This window comes from Rana temporaria, chromosome 12, assembly GCF_905171775.1.
Source record: "Rana temporaria chromosome 12, aRanTem1.1, whole genome shotgun sequence".
Taxonomy (NCBI): Eukaryota; Metazoa; Chordata; class Amphibia; order Anura; family Ranidae; genus Rana; species Rana temporaria.
The window spans coordinates 52,457,919-52,477,313 of NC_053500.1; the positions used below are offsets into that span (position 1 = coordinate 52,457,919).

At 49.3% G+C, this 19,395-nt stretch overlaps 1 protein-coding gene across 1 annotated transcript in view; it reads right to left on the reverse strand.

The window, feature by feature from the left end:
- Window positions 1-354: 354 nt before the first annotated feature.
- LOC120918543 (G-protein coupled receptor 39-like) overlaps window positions 355-19,395 on the reverse strand; it is a 45,908-nt gene continuing 26,867 nt past the window's right edge. Inside the window, exon 2 of the mRNA XM_040330176.1 lies at window positions 355-719. Within this exon, the coding sequence (XP_040186110.1) occupies window positions 391-719 (329 nt within the window). The 3' untranslated portion in view covers window positions 355-390. The remainder of the gene's footprint in view (window positions 720-19,395) is intronic.

The following is a 19,395-nucleotide window of genomic DNA, read 5'->3' on the forward strand; positions in this document are numbered from 1 at the left end:
TTTGGCGCCGTTCTCCGTCCCCGTGCGTCGTAACGTCGCAGCGAACGGAGATCGGCGGCACAGGAGGACGCTGTGTGAATCGAGCGAAGTCCCGCTCGCTCACACAGCGCGGTGGCATCGCTGGATCCAGGGACAAGGTAAGTAAACACTCCCTGTGCATCCAGCGAGGCAAGCCTGAGTCTGACTCGGGGTTACCGCTCGCAGCATGAAAATCTAACCCCGAGTCAGACTCGGGAATACCGTCAGGCAGGTTAAGACCCTTCTACTGTTTGTGAAATCTGAACGGGTCGTGGTTGAGTTCCTGCACCTATTTTCTGAGAAAAAAAGCTCTGCAACAGTGTATTCGTTGATTTTATTGTTTGCAAGGCAAAGCCAGTTATTAGTATTCTATCACCTATCACATGTTTCCTGCTGTAACACAGACAGTCTAATGCCCTGATATCTACACTGGGCTTCCCATGATCCAGATTCCAGTGGAAGTCTCTTCATGCATGGTGAAATGCTGTGCAAAAAACATCTGCGGAAGTTGCGGGATGTCAGGTTGTAGAGCAGGGGAGTGAGACAAGCGCTGAGATAATAGAAGCAATTGGTGATTGGTTGCAGTGTGATATAGGAACGGTAGTAAGTCTCCGTCCATTGGTCCTTAGAACGCAGTATAGTCATCAGCCGTCGTGCCTGGAATGGCAGCCAGCAAACAGCTAGCACACCCACTATCCAACCTGAAAGTAGAAAATAATAGTTATTTTACACATGCAGAAATAATGTATAAGCATAACACCAGTGGCGGCTGGTGCTCAGAATTTTTGGGGAGGCGCAAACAAACTAAAAAAAACAAAAAACTATTGCAGCCTCACTGTGCCCATCAAATACAGCTACTGTGCCCATCAATTGCCGCCACTGTGCCCATCAATTGCAGCCACTGTGCCCATCAATTGTCGCCACTGTGCCCATCAATTGTCGCCACTGTGCCATGCCATCAATTGTCGCCACTGTGCCGTGCCATCAATTGTCACCACTGTGCCGTGCCATCAATTGTCACCACTGTGCCGTGCCATCAATTGTCGCCACTGTGCCATCAATTGTCACCATGCCATCAGTTGTCGCCACTGTGCCATCAATTGTCGCCACTGTGCCATCAATTGTCACCATTGTGGCATGCCATCAAACGCAGCCACTGTGCCATGCCATCAAACAGAGCCACTGTGCCATCAATTGTCGCCACTGTGCCATCAATTGTCGTCCCTGTGTGCATCAATTGTTGCCACTGTGCCATGCCATCAAATGCAGCCACTGTGCCATCAATTGTTGCTACTGTGCCCATCAATTGTCGTCACTGTGCCATGCCATCAATTGTCGCCACTGTGCTATGCCATCAATTGTCGCCACTGTGCTCATCAATTGCCGCCAGTTTGCCCCCTCAAAAACCGCCAGTTTGCCCTATAAAATGCTGCCAGATTGCCCCCTCAAATACCACCAGATTGCCCCGCCCAGGAATTTACCATTCTCGGGTCAACCATCCTCCCTCCACTGTCGCTCAATGTCTTTTCCCGCCCTCGATGTCGCTTCAGCCAATTAGGTTACTGGTAACCAGACCCGGTGAACCTCATTGACTGAGACGTATGTCAGTGTTAACCAGGGAACGCACACCCTGTGCGTCCCCTGGTTAGCTATTTGGAAGCCGATTAGAGCCAACAGGCTGTAATCGGAAAGCCAAACAGAGCCGCTGGCTCTGATAGACACTTCCTAAGCCTAAGCCAATCAACTGCTGTTATTCAGATGGCTGGCGCTCACCAGGGGGCCGGCCATCTGAATAGTGGGCGGCAGCTGCGCCGGTGACAATACATAGATTCATGCATATTGTTGAGAGGGGCGGCACTCCTGCGCCCACTATCGAAGCACCGCCACTGCATAACACCCCAATATATTATCTTCACACTCAGACAAAAAAGGGTTATTCACATATACCAATTTATGTTGAATTTTCCTCCAGCACTGAATTTATGTAATAGCAAGGGGTACTGGGGTGTGATGGAGGGTCTACTGATGCTGGCTGTTGGGGGGGTCTATGGTTGCTAAGGGGATCTATTTTTGCATGGCGATGTATTGCTGCTTATGGGGGATCTTTTGTTACTGAAGGGTCAATTGTTGCTGGAAGAGATCTACTGTTTAGGGAGGGGTTTACTGTTGCTGGCTGCTGGAGAGACTATTCATGCTGGCTGCTGGGAGATCTGTTGTTGCTGTGGGGTCTATTGTTGCGCAGGGGGGGGGTCTACTGCTGCTGGCTGCGAAAGATCGCTTTTATTGCTTTTCTTGTCATAAATACTAAACTCCATACAAATTACTTAGCACTACAAAATTATACTTGGCTCTAAATGTTCTAAAAGGGCCTGTACTGGGAGCTGGGTGGAACCAAGGGTCGGTGCTCAGAGGTGGGTTGGGGCGGAACCAAGGGTCGGTGCTCAGGGGTGGGGAAGAACCAAGGGTCAGTGCTCAGAGGTGGGTTGGGGTAGAACCAAGGGTCAGTGCTCAGAGATGGGTTGGGGCAGAACCAAAGGTCGGTGCTCAGGGGTGGGTTGGGGAAGAACCAAGGGTCAGTGCTCAGAGGTGGGTTGGGGTAGAACCAAGGGTCAGTGCTCAGAGATGGGTTGGGGCAGAACCAAAGGTCGGTGCTCAGGGGTGGGTTGGGGAAGAACCAAGGGTCAATGCTCAGAGGTGGGTTGGGGTAGAACCAAGGGTCAGTGCTCAGAGATGGGTTGGGGCAGAACCAAAGGTCGGTGCTCAGGGGTGGGTTGGGGAAGAACCAAGTGTCAGTGCTCAGAGGTGGGTTGGGGTAGAACCAAGGGTCAGTGCTCAGAGATGGGTTGGGGCAGAACCAAAGGTCGGTGCTCAGGGGTGGGTTGGGGAATAACCAAGAGTCAGTTGTCAGGAGTGGGTTAGAGTGGGACCAAGGGTTGGTGCTCAGAGGTGGGTTGGGGTAGAACCAAGGGTCGGTGCTCAGAGATGAATTGGGGCAGAACCAAAGTTAGTGCTCAGGGGTGTGTTGGGGAAGAACCAAGGGTCGGTGCTCAGAGGTGGGTTGGGGCGGAACCAAGGGTCAGTGCTCAGAGGTGGGTAGGGTCAGAAATACAGAGTGATTTAGAAGGGGGAGTTCCTGCGCCTATTCTCTTAGAAAAAAAAAACACTAGATTTACTGAACTAGAACAATGATGCAGCCAGTAAAGTCTGAGAAGTATTAAAGTGAAAGTGTGGGCAATCAGCTAATTTAAAGTGAAACTAAATGATATATTTATTCTCCAAAAAATAATCCATACACATCCACTACATAATGGCCCTGTAATTTTTGTTCATGAAATTGTTTCTTACTGTGTTTTTCTGCTTTCTTTTAACATCATCTGTGCAGCCTGATCCTTTCCTTTTCCTACTTACTTCCATTTGTTTGCAATGAGCAGGGCATATAAGTTGCGGTCATATGCAGTATTCTATGCAAGCTCATAGGCGTGTGCACAGGGTGGGCCGCATGTGCCTGGGCACACCCTAATCATCTTGTGCGGTGCAGATTCACCTCTGCAGTGCTTCCAACCGCCCTCCTCTCCACTCCCGCTGGCTGCTGTGGGAGATATTTCAGGATGGAGAGTAAGAGAAGGCGCCCAGTAAATATTTCATTTACGGGCCCCCTCCTTTTCTGCATGAACACAGTGAATGATCTGTACCGATCACTCATGTGTTCCTTCTTAACTGACGCATAGTAGACTGTGTTTACTATGCATCAGTTTGTGACTGAACAGGAGCATCTCCTATTCGTTCACTGTCCAGTGCTGCTGAGGCTGCAGATAAATAGAATATTTGCCCTTAGTTCCTTTCTCTCTCGCAAAAGTGAGACATCAGGGTCCTGTTTAGACCCCTGATATTTCACCAAATACCTCCAACAGTCCTGTGGTGGAATGAGTTTTGGCACAGGGCTCCACCAATGCACCTTACAGAGGTGTGCTCTTGCAGGGCACCCAAGGCACCTGCCCCATATCTCCTGAAGGGTGCCCTGGGTCCCTGGCACCGTAATTGCCCACTCTATGTATTGTGACAGGTAGCTGCATGGAGAGGTTATGGCTGCCTGTCACAATAATACATGGACTGTGCAGAGGGAACCTTCCTCTAAGCCCCTCCCCAGTTCTGAAGTGTATCATGCACAACACAACACTGCATTGCACACCCCTAAATCCTGTACTCTGCCTTACAGACTTTTGCATCACAGTACATACACTATATTACCAAAAGTTTTGGGACACCTGTCTTTACACACACATAAAGTTTAATGGCATTGCAGTCTTATTTCGTAGGGTTCTTGTCATGGTCTTACCTCTCTCCTGTCTCCTTCGTTTGACATGTGCTGGCGGCCATCTTGGTTTCTGGTCTCTTGTAGCCTCCCACCCTGCGGCTCCTCCTTCCCACTGGGAGGAGCTGGATGCCTGGCTCATATATATAGGAAAAAAAGGGAAGTCGCGCTAATTAAATTAATAAAATAAAATAAAACACCAGTGATAGTGAAAATAAACAGTACGTGGAAATAGACAATTCTATATATAGTGATAATCACCCTCAATGGGGTAGGTGTATATTATAAATAACTCTAAATGGCATAAATGTCTCTTCAGTTTAGTATGGGCAAATTGACAGTCCAGACAGGCCAAGCGATTTATAAAGCAGTCCACAGGTGTAGTGATGAAAAGAAATCCTTAGGTAACAGTGATAACGACCACTCTGTGTTCAGAACAAACGGAAGACCTCCACCACAAATAATACTGACTCTTACCAGAATTCAGTATACAATAGGCATAGAGACAAATCCAGCAGCAGCCCACAAGATTATCTTCAACCAGCGATATCCATACATCAGTAATCACCATTGAAATCCAGACTCCTCTGCTGCCGATTCCAAAGATGTCTCCTCACTATTTCCTCCCGACTCACCTCTCACCCGGAACTTCCTGTCTGTCCCTGACATCACTTCATATATATAGGAGGTCTGTGGCTTCAGTTCCTTGCTTGGTCCTCCTGTGTTCACATGCTTCTAAGACTGCTGCTGCTTCTGGTTCCGATCCTGGCTTCGTCTGACTTCCCTGCTGGTTCCTGATCCTGGCTTCGTCTGACTTCCCTGCTGGTGCCTGATCCTGGCTTCGTCTGACTTTCCTGCTGGTTCCTGATCCTGGCTTCGTCTGACTACCCTTCTGGTTCCTGACCTCTGGCTTCGCAAGACTCTGCTTCGGTTTCACCATCCGTTTGGACTTTTGCTTTACAGCTTGATTTTCAATAAAGCCTTCTTATTTTCACTTATCTCTTGTTGTACGTCTGGTTCATGGTTCCGTAACATTAGGACCAAGCCATGAATTTTGACGGTACAGGGCCATCCTCGCTACCCACGCTGGTTGCCAGACTTGATCAGCAGGATTACCTGTTGGGTCAGTTCGCCGTGGCGTTGCAAACCCTGCTTGAACGCACGGCTCATTTCGCTCCCGTTGCCGATGGGTCGGTTGTCGCTCCTGGGCCCGCTCCTACTGCCGCTCCGGTTGTTGCGCCAGAGTCTACCCCGACACCTGTTGTTGCGCCTGCGGTGTTTCAGGGTATGACCGGTTCTGCCCCCCTTCCACAGCGATTTGGGGGAGAGCCAACTCAGTGCCGAGGTTTCCTTAACCAAGTGGGCATTTATTTCGAGTTGCTGCCACATGCCTTTCCCACTGAGAGATCAAAGGTGGGCTTCTTGATCTCGCTGCTCTCGGACAAGGCCTTGGCCTGGGCCAGCCCTTTATGGGAGAACAACAATCCAGTGGTTGCCGAGTTTTCCGGTTTTGTTGTTTCTCTTCGGAAGGTATGCTGCGAAGCTCCTTATGTCCGTCAGACAGGGTTCACGATCCGTAGCCGAATACGCCATTGAGTTTGGTACCCTGGCAGCAGAGGTGGGCTGGAATAATGAGGCTCTGGTCGCTGCTTTCTCTCATGGTCTCTTGGATGCCTTGAAGGATGAGGTTGCAGCTAAGGACCTACCAGTGGAGCTCGAGGCTCTTATTTCTTTCCTGATTTTGATTGACACCAGACTCAGGGAGAGACCTTCCTTTAAGGAGAGCCTGCGGAGGCCTCCTAACAGTTTGGCGCCTACGTTTGCTGTCCCACCCGTGCCTCCCTCTCCTCCCACGCCTCCTGGGGTTGACTTGTCTGGGGGTGAACCCATGCAGCTGGGGTTTGCTCGCCTGTCCGAGGGGGAGAGGGTACTCCGGAGACGCGAGGGCCGATGCATGTACTGTGGTCTCGGTGGGCATTTTCGGTTGGCATGTCCGAACCGTCCGGGAAACGCTCGCACCTGAGATCCTGTCGGGGGCAGATCTTGGGTGGAGTCTCCTCGTCCCCGGTTTCCGGTGTTGATAAACCACTGATCACTGTTGTCCTCTCCTGGGTCGGGGGCTCGGTGACGACCCAGGCGTTGGTGGAATCTGGTGCTAGTGGATTTTTCATTGATAGTGAGTTCGCTGCCGCCAATTCCATTCCTCTGCAGGCTCGAGGTTCCCCGCTGGCTCTAGAGGCGATAGACGGCAGACCCCTCCAGCCGTCACACGTGACTCATGAGACCCTTCCAGTGGGGATAGCCATTGGTGCCGTTCACAGAGAGTCGGTCTGCCTCCAGGTTATTTCGTCTCCACACTACTCGGTGGTCTTGGGGTACCCCTGGCTCCAGAAGCATAATCCGACTTTCGACTGGAGATCGGCCGAGATCCTCTCATGGTCACCACAGTGTGGGGCTAGTTGCATCCATGGGCCTGTCAAGTTGCTGTGTACTTCCTCGGACTCTCTGTTGCCTCCTGAATACGAGGAGTACCGGGATGTATTCGATAAGGTGCGCGCAGTTGCCCTACCTCCGCACCGCCCATACGATTGTGCCATAGAGTTACAACCTGGTGCCGTTCCTCCTCGCGGCAGGGTCTATCCACTGTCGGTTGCAGAGAATGAGGCCATGGAGGAGTACGTGATGGAGGCGCTGTCCCGTGGTCACATTCGCAAATCCTCGTCCCCGGCAGGGGCTGGATTTTTCTTTGTGAAAAAGAAGGGCGGTGAGTTGAGGCCTTGCATCGATTACAGGGGCCTTAATCGCATCACGATCAAGAACGCTTACCCGATACCCTTGATTTCCGAGCTGTTCGATCGCCTTAAGGGGGCCACGGTCTTTACCAAACTCGACCTGAGGGCGGCATATAACCTGGTAAGGATCAAGGCGGGCGATGAGTGGAAGACCGCGTTTAACACCAGGAACGGTCATTATGAATCCTTGGTTATGCCCTTTGGGTTGTGCAATGCGCCCGCAGTCTTTCAGGAATTCATCAACGATGTTTTCCGTGACCTGTTGCAGCAGTGTGTGGTGGTCTATTTGGATGACATCTTGGTATACTCTGAATCCATGGAGGCCCACATTCTGGATGTCAAGCGAGTGTTGCAACGGTTACGAGAGAACAAGCTGTTCGGTAAGCTTGAGAAATGCGAATTTCACCGATCCCAGGTAACCTTCTTAGGTTACATCATTTCCGCTGAGGGGTTCTCCATGGACCCTGAGAAGGTTTCGGCTGTCTTACAGTGGCCTCAGCCCAGTGGTCTTCGTTCCTTGCAGCGCATTTTGGGCTTCGCCAATTATTATCGGAAGTTCATCAGGGACTTCTCCATGCTGGCCAAGCCTCTCACGGATCTGACCAGGAAGGGCAGTAATTCCCAGGTCTGGCCGCTCGAGGCCATCCGGGCTTTTGAGGCCCTAAAATCCGCCTTTGTGTCGGCTCCGATTCTGTCTCATCCCAACCCTGGGTTGCCCTTTGTCCTCGAGGTGGACACGTCTGAGACGGGAGTAGGCGCCCTTCTGTCTCAGCGTAGAACACCAGAGGGTCCACTGCTTCCTTGTGGGTTTTACTCCCGGAAACTGTCACCCGCGGAGTGCAACTATCAGATTGGTGACAGGGAGTTATTGGCCATAGTGCAGGCTCTCAAAGAGTGGAGGCACTTGCTCGAGGGCTCGGTGGTTCCGGTTCTCATCCTGACGGACCACAAGAATCTGACCTACCTTTCTGAGGCCAAGAGATTGACACCACGTCAGGCCAGATGGGCTCTGTTCTTGTCACGTATTAATTACGTGGTCTCCTACCTACCCGGTTCCAAGAACATCAGGGCGGATGCCTTATCACGGCAGTACTCCGAGCTGTCCAGGGAGGAATCTATACCGACTTTGGTCATACCTCCGAATCAGATCCTGGCCGCCATTCGCACCAGCCTGACCTCTCCCCTTGGTGAGCAGATTTTGGCGGCTCAATCTGGTGCTCCCTCTGGGAGACCCAACGGCAGATGTTTTGTGCCTGAGGAGTTGCGCACTCGGTTGTTGCGAACCTACCATAACTCCAAGACCGCGGGGCATCCTGGTAAGAATCAGCTGTCCTGGGCTGTTTCACGTCTGTTCTGGTGGCCTTCCCTACGTTCCGACATCGCCGCATATGTAGCGGCATGCTCCGTTTGTGCCCAAAGTAAGTCCCCTCGGCACCTTCCGTTGGGCCTGCTGCAACCCATAGCCACCGGGGAGCGCCCATGGTCACACCTGGGGATGGATTTCATTGTGGACCTCCCTGCATCCCGAGGCCATACGGTCATTCTCATGATTGTGGATCGGTTTTCCAAAATGTACCACTGTGTTCCTCTCAAGAAGTTACCCTCTGCACAAGAGTTGGCCACGATTTTTGCCTGGGAGGTCTTCCGGTTGCACGGTTTGCCCAAGGAGATAGTGTCGGATCGGGGGAGTCAGTTTGTGTCCAGGTTCTGGCGCGCCTTTTGCTCCCAGTTGGGGATTCATCTCTCCTTCTTCTCGGCCTACCACCCTCAGTCCAATGGGGCCGCAGAACGATCCAATCAGGCCTTGGAGCAATTCCTTCGTTGCTATGTCTCCGATCACCAGGACAATTGGGTTGACCTCCTGCCTTGGGCTGAGTTTGCCAGGAACACGGCGGTGAACTCTTCCTCTGGGACGTCTCCCTTCATGGCCAATTATGGGTTCCAACCTGCCGTGTTACCGGAGGCATTCTCTCCCCAGGATATTCCGGCTGTGGAGGATCACCTTTCCGTCCTACGCGCCTCTTGGATACAGATCCAGAAGTCCCTTGAGGTCTCTGCGCAGCGCCAGAAACTCCAGGCTGATCGCAGACGAGTGCCTGCTCCTTCCTACCAGGTCGGAGACCGTGTATGGTTGTCCACTCGCAACCTCAACCTTCGAGTGCCCACTCCCAAGCTGGCTCCTCGCTTTGTTGGTCCCTTCCGAGTGCTTCGCAGGGTAAACCCGGTAGCCTATGCCCTTGCGCTTCCTCCTGGCATGCGGATCTCCAACGTGTTTCATGTCTCCCTGTTGAAGCCACTGGTGTGCAATCGCTTCACTTCCTCGGTTCCTCTGCCTCGTCCGGTCCAAGTGGGCAATCATGAGGAGTATGAGGTGAGCAATATCCTGGACTCACGCCTGGTCCGCGGTCGGGTGCAGTTTTTGGTCCACTGGCGTGGTTATGGTCCAGAGGAGCGTTCCTGGGTTCCCTCCGCAGATGTCCATGCTCCTGCCTTGCTCCGAGCCTTCCACGCACGCTTCCCTCAGAAACCGTTTTTTGCACCGCGGAGGAGGGGCCCTTGAGGGGGAGGTACTGTCATGGTCTTACCTCTCTCCTGTCTCCTTCGTTTGACATGTGCTGGCGGCCATCTTGGTTTCTGGTCTCTTGTAGCCTCCCACCCTGCGGCTCCTCCTTCCCACTGGGAGGAGCTGGATGCCTGGCTCATATATATAGGAGGTCTGTGGCTTCAGTTCCTTGCTTGGTCCTCCTGTGTTCACATGCTTCTAAGACTGCTGCTGCTTCCGGTTCCGATCCTGGCTTCGTCTGACTTCCCTGCTGGTTCCTGATCCTGGCTTCGTCTGACTTCCCTGCTGGTGTCTGATCCTGGCTTCGTCTGACTTCCCTGCTGGTTCCTGATCCTGGCTTTGTCTGACTACCCTTCTGGTTCCTGACCTCTGGCTTCTTAAGACTCTGCTTCGGTTTCACCATCCGTTTGGACTTTTGCTTTACAGCTTGATTTTCAATAAAGCCTTCTTATTTTCACTTATCTCTTGTTGTACGTCTGGTTCATGGTTCCGTAACAGTTCTATATTATGTTGGCCCACCCTTTGCAGCTATAACTAGAGGTGCACCAAAAGGAAATTTTGGTGCCAAAAACAATGAAGTGAAGGGGCTACTTTGAAGTCTCTATGACTTGAAGTCGCACATAAATAAATGGTACTCATTGAAAATCATGGGGTATGACTTGTTATGCGACTTTACAGTCCCAAGTCGCACAAGTGTGAAAGGTGCCAAACACCATTTTTGGCACAAATATTTTACGGACAAAATTTTCAGCGCATCTCTAGCTATAACAGCTTCATCTCTTCTGGGAAGGCTGCCCACAAGGTTCAGGAGTGTGTCTATGGGAATGTTTGACCATTCTTCCAGAATTGCATTTGTGAGGTCCGGCACTGACGTTGGGCGAGAAGGCCTGTCTCACAGTCAACACTAATTCATCCCCAAGGTGTTCTGTCGAGGTCAGGACAGGTCAAGTTCCTCCACTCCAAACTCGCTCATCCATGTCTTTATGGACCTTGCTTTGTGCACTGGTCCAAATCATTTGGTGGCGGGGGGATTATGGTGTTTGGTTGTTTTTCAGGGGTTGGGCCTGGTCCCTTGGTTCCAGTGAAGGGAACTCTTAAAGGAGCTGTGAAGGCAGAAGTTGTTGTTATCTTAATGCATTCTATGCATTAAGGTAAAAAAACTTCTGTGTGCAGCAATTTCCCCAGCACCCCCTTCGGACCGTTCTCATCGGATGGACCGACCGTGTGTACGCGGCCTTAGTCATCTGGGACTCTCCTCCTGATAGAGACACAGAAGCAGCACCATTGGCTCCTACAGCTGTCAATCAAAGTCAGTTAGCCAATCAGGGGAGAGAGGGGGCAAGGCTGGGTCGGGGCTCTGTGTCTGAATGGACACACGGAGCTGCAGCTTGGCTTGGGTGCCCCCATAACAAGCTGCTTGCTGTGGGGGCACTTGACAGGAGGGAGAGGCCAGGAGCAGCAAAGAGTGAAGAGGAGGATCCGGGCTACTCTGTGCAAAACCAACTGCACAGAGGAGGTAAGTATAACAAGACTTTACAATCACTTTAAGGCTTCAGCATACCAAGACATTTTGGACAAATTCATACTCCCAACTTTGTGGGAACAGTTTGGGGATGGCCCCTTCCTGTTCCAACATAACTGCACACCAGAGCACAAAGCAAGATCCATAAACACATAGATGAGCGAGTTTGGGGTGGAGGAACTTGACTGGCCCGCACAGTGTCCTAACCACAACCCGATAGAACACCTTTGGGATGAACTAGTGCAAAGACCTTCTCATCCACATCAGTGACTGACCTCACAAAAAAGTTCTTCTTTAGGCCTCATGCACACTAGATGTTTTTACAGCTGCTTCTAGGGGCTGATTCTAGGTGTGTTTTTATCCCTGCCTCTAAACTCCCCTCCATGTTATCCTATATGTCCATGCAAACATAGGCTTTTAGCAGCATTTAGTGGCAGGAGCTTTTAGAGACAGGAAAAAAAAAACGACTGCCTGTGTGTTTAGGAGCAGCAGAGTTTAGGCATAGCTTCCAACTGTCCCTGATTTTGAGGGACTGTCCCTGATTTGGAACAATGTTCCTCTTTCCCCCATTTGTCCCTCATTTTGGTCTGATCTATATAGCTGTATATAAAATGTTTCAAAAAGTGTTTCCCAGTGCTAAACCTTTCATCCAATTTCTAAATTGCTGCATTTGTTAACCTTTTTTGGGGGTAATTCCCCTTTAAGGGGGTGTGGCAGGGTGTGTGTCCTATTCTTACACACGTTTGTTAGAAGGGGCCCTTTTTTTCCATCTCAAAATGTTGGGAGGTGTGGTTTAGGCAGAAAAAACATTTGAAGCTACTAACAGCTTCTAAAAGCTGCTAAACATTAGTGCTTGAGCATTAAATTATTTATTCTGGCCAATGAAATTAATTAATGCCCAAGAGCTTGACGTCTGTAAAAGCTCCTAGAAAATATACTTTTACAAGCGTCAGGCATTTTTTCTGTAAAACTGCTGCTGGCTTCTAGGAGAGTTAAATAAATGTCTAAATGTCTTGTATGCATGAGGCCTTAAGGTAGTATTACAAAAAAGTGTTTCTTTTCAGTGTGCACAAAAGCACATGTAAGGGCAGATTTTTTTTTAAATGATTGTGTTGAGGACCTCTGGACCCTTTAATTGAAAGAAAAAAAGATAGAAAATATATATATTTATTTATTTGTAAAAAAAGGGGTTGCCATCTGGGGACCTCTGGGCCCTTTAATAATAAAAAAAGTTATAAGTTATAAAAATAAATTACAAAAAAAGGGGGGTTGCCATCCGGGGCCGGGCCCTCTGGGCCCTTTAATAAAAATAAAATAATAAACCTCTGGGCCCTTTAATAATAATTAAAAAAAGAAAAGAAAAGGTGGGTTGCTATCCAGGGCCCTGGGGACCTCTGGGCCCTTTAATAATAATAAAAAAAAAAATATATATATATATATATATAAAGAAAAAAAACAGAAATAAAATAATCAAATTTTTTTTTATATAAAAAAAGAGGGGTTACCATCCGTGGGCCCTGGGGACCTCTGGGCCCTTTAATAATAATAATAAATAAATATATATATATATATATATATATATATATATATATATATATATATATATATATATATATATATGTGTGTGTATATACCATAGTGGTGATCACATAGATGGACACCAGTGAGGTGTGCTTGTGTTATCACTCTAGGATTGCTGCAATCACATATCCTCCTATGATCAGGGACGGATTAACAAGGGGGCTGATGGAGCTGCAGCTCCAGGCCTCTTTCTCAAGATAGGCCCATTTGCCCAAAAAAAAATAAAAAAAATTAAAAAAATTCAGAAAAAAAAAGATAGACTTTGGGGGGTTGTAGCTCGACGACCAGAGGTCACAGAAACCCCACATTTGGGGGTAGGCATGGGAAGAGCTACCCCACAACTGGTCAAAATATGGGACAACTATCATTTATGGTTCCAGAGATACGGGCCTGCTTGCACAGCCTGTCAGAAGCTACATTCAGAGCGGCCAATATAAATACAAGCTGACACACTACAGCAGACTGATAGGATCACAGGGCTTATAATAATTATTTGTATATTACTCATGGTAATTAACCCCTTACCACCCAGGCCAATTCTGACACTTCTCTACTACATGTAAAAATCATCATTTGTTTTTTGCTAGAAAATTACTCTATGGTGGTCTTTGCACTTTTTATGTTGCACGGTGTAGAGCTGCACGATTCTGGCTAAAATGAGAATTGCAATTTTTTTGCTTAGAAGATAGATCACGATTCTCTCACGATTGTTGCGGCGTAACACCATCTTTCACATTAAAACAAAACAAAACAAAAAAAATGGGCTAACTTCACTGTTTGGTTTTTATGGTTTTTATTATTCATTGAAGTGGGCAAATGCAGTGTGACATAAAATATTGCAGCAATTGCCATTGTATTCCCTAGAGTCTCTGCTAAAAAGGAAAATTTATTATCATACTTACCGTAATTTTCCTTTCCTGATAGACTCCATGGCAGCCTACGTGTGGGTTAATCCCGCCTCCTCTCCAATGTGATAGGACCCCATACCCATAAAAGTTAACTCACCAATAGACTCAGTGTTCCGTAACTATCCCGACTCCATAATTTCAGGGTGGGAACTCCGTCTGCCATGGAGTCTATCAGGAAAGGAAAATTACGGTAAGTATGATAATAAATTTTCCTTTTTCCTGACTGACTCCATGGCAGCCTACGTGTGGGAAATAACTAGCCAACACACGGGTGGGTATGCTGAACAGAAATATATTTAATTTGTCCCGTCAGCCGACAAGACTGATAAACCAAAATTTACAGAAGACAGTGCTGCAGGTTCAACACAGTAATGGGACATAAAGGTGTTTATAGAAGACCAAGAGGCCGCTCTACAAATAACATCTGGCGCCACATGACGGGCTGCTGCCCAGGAAGCTGCCATCCCTCTCGTGGAGTGAGCTGTTACCGCCTGCGGAGGAGCCAAGCCCTTTGCACAATAAGCCTGTTGTATCGTTTGGACGATCCAGGATGCGATTGTTCTTGAAGATGCCTTCTTCCCTTTGTTCTTGCCTGAATGCAGGATGAACAGGTGATCAGAACGTCTGAATGTGGATGTAATTTGAAGATATTCAGTGAGTATCTTGCCCATATCCAGAGGGTGAGTCTCATCAGAATCCGGGTTTTTAAAGGTAGGGAGAACTACTTCCTGATTCTCATGGAAAACCGACGAGACCTTCGGTTTGGAGCCCAGCATAGGTATCAGAACCACTCTGTCTGGAAAAAAGGTGAGAAATGGCTCCTTGTGACCCAAAAAACCGATCTCGGACACTCTCTTGGCCGAGGTGATAGCTACCAAAAAGGCTACTTTGGCTGAAAAGTTCTTCAATGAGGACGGGGAAGGTCCCGACATACTAAGTCCATTCAAAAAGTCAAGTACTAACGGGAGATCCCATTTGGGGAATCTTGGCTTCCTCAGAGGTCTCAATCTTGAGGCTCCACGAAAAAATTGTTTGATTAGTGGATGAGTTGCCCAAGGGATTCCAGAAAAGGCTGAAAGTGCTGAGATTTGAACTCTTAGAGAACTTACAGACAGGGGTAGGTCTAGCCCTGATTGAAGAAAGCTCAGGATGTTTTGGATTTCTGGGTTCTTGAAGGAACTGCCCGCGGTTAAAGAAAATTCCACAAACTTAGACCAAATTCTACCGTACACTTTATTTGTGCTTCCTTTCCTTGAGCTCATAAGGGTAGAGATCACCCGAGAGGCGCAGCCAAGGGATTCTAGCCTTTCCCTTTCAAGAACCAGACCGCTAGTTTCATTTGAGCCGGACAGGGATGGAGGAGTGTCCCCTGGGAGAGAAGGTCTGGTCTGCATGGTATTGGAATTGGGTCCTGAAGACTCAGCTGGACCAACAGAGGGAACCAAGGCCTGTTCGGCCAGTATGGAGCCACCATTGTGATTTCCACTTCTTCCGCTAGAAGTCTCTTCAGGAATTTTAGAATTATTGGGATCGGGGGAAAGGCGTACGCCCTCTGAAACCACCATCGATCCGTTAGGGCATCTGTCCCGATTGCCTGGCTGTAGTAACCCCTCGTGTAGAAATTCTTCAATTTGGCGTTGTTCGGGGAGGCAAAGAGATCCACTTGGGGATTGACTCCCAGTGATAATATCCAACGGAAAGACTGGTCGTGGAGAGACCATTCGTTGACGTCCACCTGAGTTCGTGACAGGAAATCCGCTTGGGAGTTCTGAATGCCTGGAATGAAAACAGCCGTCAGGTTGACCAGGTTCACTTGGGCCCATTTCATAATGGGCTCTACTTCCTGGAGAAGGGATGAGCTCCGAGTCCCGCCTTGTCTTTTGACATATGATACTGCTGTGGTGTTGTCCATCCTTAGAATTACTGACTTTCCCTTCAGCAGTTGTGAAAAGGACTGTAGGGCACACCAGGCCGCTCGAAGCTCCAGGGTGTTCGAGCCTGGATTGTGGAGGCGAGCGTCCCACCTGCCTTGCGCCATGCTTGTGCCGCATAAGGCCCCCCAACCGGAGCCACTGGCATCTGTCGTCACTGTGACCCACGAAACTGGAGCGATGGAGTGACAATTCAGCAGATTCTTCGGTTGAAGCCACCAGAAGAGGCTGCCCCTCATTGACGTGGAAATGTGGATCCGTTGACTCATGCTCCCTGACTTCCACTGCCTGAGAAAGCCGGATTGGAAGGGACGTAGCCTCCATAGAGCCCATTTCACCATCGGTGTTGTGGATACCATTGTCCCAATGATCTTCAAGCATTGATGACCTTTTAGGTGGCGAGTACTCAAGGCCCGGGAAATCCTCTCCTGAATTACCGGAATCTTCTCTGCTGGTAGAGAGATGGTCTTCCTTACTGTGTCGAATTGAGCTCCCAGATAGGTTAGACACTGAGTTGGCTCTAGATGGCTTTTTGCCAGGTTCAGGAGCCACCCGAATTCGGATAAGGTCGAGATGACCTGATCCCTCTGTGCCAAGAGAAGGGTCTTGTCTTGGGACAGGACCAGGAGGTCGTCCAGATAATGATACAGACGAATCTTCTTCAGCCTGATGAGAGCTACCAGTGCCAAAAGAACTTTGGTGAAGACCCGTGGGGATGTTGTTAGGCCAAAGGGTAGGCACACGAACTGGAGGTGTTCCTGGTTGACATAGAACCTGAGGTACTTGTGCAGCTCTGCTGCTATTGGGACGTGGAAATAGGCATCCTTTAGGTCCACGGAAATCATCCAGTCGCCTGGCTGTATTGCTTGTTGGATGGTTGATAGAGTTTCCATTTTGAACTTTTTGTGTGTTATAAATTTGTTCAAATATGTCAAGTCTATGACTGGGCGCCAGGTACCGTTCTTCTTTTGTACTAAGAAGAGAGGGGAGTACACCCCAAGAAACTGTTCGTCTTTTGGGACGTGTACCACTGCTCCTTGAATCTTCAGGAGGTGAATGTAGTCTAGAAGGACCTGTTTCTGCTCCAGTGACCCTGGAAGAAGGGTGGAGATGAACTTTGGACAGGGAGGACTGGAAAAGGACCATGTGTGTCCTGAGGTCACGGTCTTGATGACCCAAAAGTCCTTGATTGAGGCCGCCCAGACGTGCCGATAAAGGAGTAGACGAGCTCCCACACGATCCGCTTGGGCGGGCGTTGTCTCAAAAAGATTTCCCCTTGTCGCGTCCAGTTGACGCCTGAGTAGTTGGAGTAGGTCTCCGGTAGGAGCCTCTACCTCTGCTCCAATTCCTTCTGTAGTTTCCACCAGGCCTGTAAGCGCGAGCTTCCCTAGCGCGGTCCGGGCTGTATCGCCGGAATTGAGGCATTTTTCTTCCCGATTGGCGCTTGTCCTGAGGAAGGAAACCAGACTTGCCGCCCGTGACTTTGGAAATGGCATCATCTAGCTTGTTGCCAAACAGGGTTGATCCTTCAAAGGGAATCTTGCACCAGTTCTGCTTCGAAGATGGGTCAGCAACCCAGGGGCGTAGCCAGAGGGCCCGTTTCGCGGTCACAGAAGAAAGCATAATCCTGGCTAACAGGCGGATTAAGTCAACGGAGGCTTCGCCCAGGAATGCGACCGCCAGTTTTAACTCTGCCGTGGCTGAGTTCTTGGCTAGTTCTTCAGAGACTCCTTTGAGGAAAGAATCGACATTTTCCGTCCAGGCTTCCATGGCCTTTGATAATGCCGCTAAAGCTAGAGCCGGTTTGCACGCTGTGCCCGCAAGGCCATAAATTCTTCTGAGGTCCTGGTCCATTCTTCTGTCCAGGCCATCTTTGAAAGAGACGGAGTCAGCAATAGGTAAAGTGACATGTTTAGCCAGTCTCGTTACTGCCGCATCTACCAGAGGAACATTTTCCAAATGTTTGACCTCCTCCTGCTTGAAGGGATAGAGCCTTGAGGCTTTGTTAGCCATGGAAGATTTTCTGTCCACCTTGCTCCATTCCTCTTCAAAGATACCCTTCAGTTCGGATAGAAACGGGAACGTAGGGCGTTCTTTTCCCAAGCGCTTAAAGTATTTTTTCTGCTTGGCTGGAGAAGCAGGTTGTTCCTCCCATAAGAGAGCCTCCTTAATCGCTTTGACGAGTGGCGTCACCTGCGCGAAGTCAAATTCTAAGCCTTCTTCATCACTCTCTAGGTCACCCTCAGGAAAAGCCGGAGTGGAGGCTTGAGGCCGGGAAGGACCTGGATCCTCTAGGATCTCCAAGTTTGGAGAAGCAGACCCGTCAGTGTTGGTCTGAATCTGCGTGTGGGGCATGTTCTCTCTTAGAGTTCGTTGAACCACACGTTCCACCAGAGACTCGATGCGATGACCTTCAGTCTCTTTTTCCCTAACCGCATGGGCGTAGCATCGGTCGCATAATGATTTGCCCTCAGGGACACGAGTGTCACATCCCCAGCAGGCTCTGCGATCAGAGCGACTTTCATGGCGGTGGGAGCGGTGTCTTGAGGAGGAATGTGATCTTCTCCTCCGGTGGGAAGAAGTAGATGGAGATCTACGCTTGGACCTCGACTTTGAGGAAGAAGAAGTGCGTTGCGGACTGGCAAGGTCTTCCGGTTCTGGATTGGAAGGGCTAAATAAAAAACATTTAGGGAGGAAACTGTCAATACACATGAAAATGTGACTAGCAGCCCCGAACCCGAACCCTTTCCCGCACATACCTTGTGCGTGAGGGCTGGCCGCCTGTGGACGGTGACTGGTCCATAATTACTCTGGACCTGCGTACAGTGGATGGTAATTCAGGATCAACAAGAAACCTATGGTGCCGAATAAAAATACATTAAATAAAAGTGTGCTGTCCCCTTAAGAAGAAATTCTCTGCTGCTGTTTTTTTTTTTTTTTTTTTTAAATAAATAAATAAATATATAATCAACTAAATAAAATTCATTAAGACAAATCAATTAAGTTTACATAGTGATTTAAATAATTAAATAATTAAATACATGCAGATAAATATAGGCAAAAAATAGGAGCATGGTAAAATCAATAAGCCAGAAGCAACACTCACTGACCTGGCAACCAGAAGGGAAACACCCAGACACTCAGCTGCTCGCCTGAAGGGAGACCCAATGATCATAGGCGAGCAGCTGATTTTAAATCACCCGCCGGTGACGTCACGCGTCCTCCACGAACGCGCCTGCGCAGTGGAACGCAATCCCACGGCGCCTGCGCGGCCGCCGCGGGAATCGACGGACTGCGCATGCGCGACCAAGCCTCGCTCTGAGGATGGATACGGCGCATGCGCGGGGCACTAGCGATGGGGAATCAGGAAGTCACAGGCGTGCTGGAACGCAGAGGCGCTCCAGCCGCCATACACACACAACACAAACAACACAGAGGCACGAATAAGCGACTGCCATGGAGGAAATATATATAGAAAGGGACCTTGCCAGCCGATCCTAGAAGTCTTCAGCACATGCCACAGCCACAACCAAGTGTGCTGGGAAGCTCACCACCCGCCCATGGCTGGGATCCGAGCTGCACCGCTTAAAGTGTGCTCTTTTCCATTCCTTGAAGAAAACGATTTTGATCCATGGAGGAGGAAAAAAAAGGAACACTGAGTCTATTGGTGAGTTAACTTTTATGGGTATGGGGTCCTATCACATTGGAGAGGAGGCGGGATTAACCCACACGTAGGCTGCCATGGAGTCAGTCAGGAAAATATATATA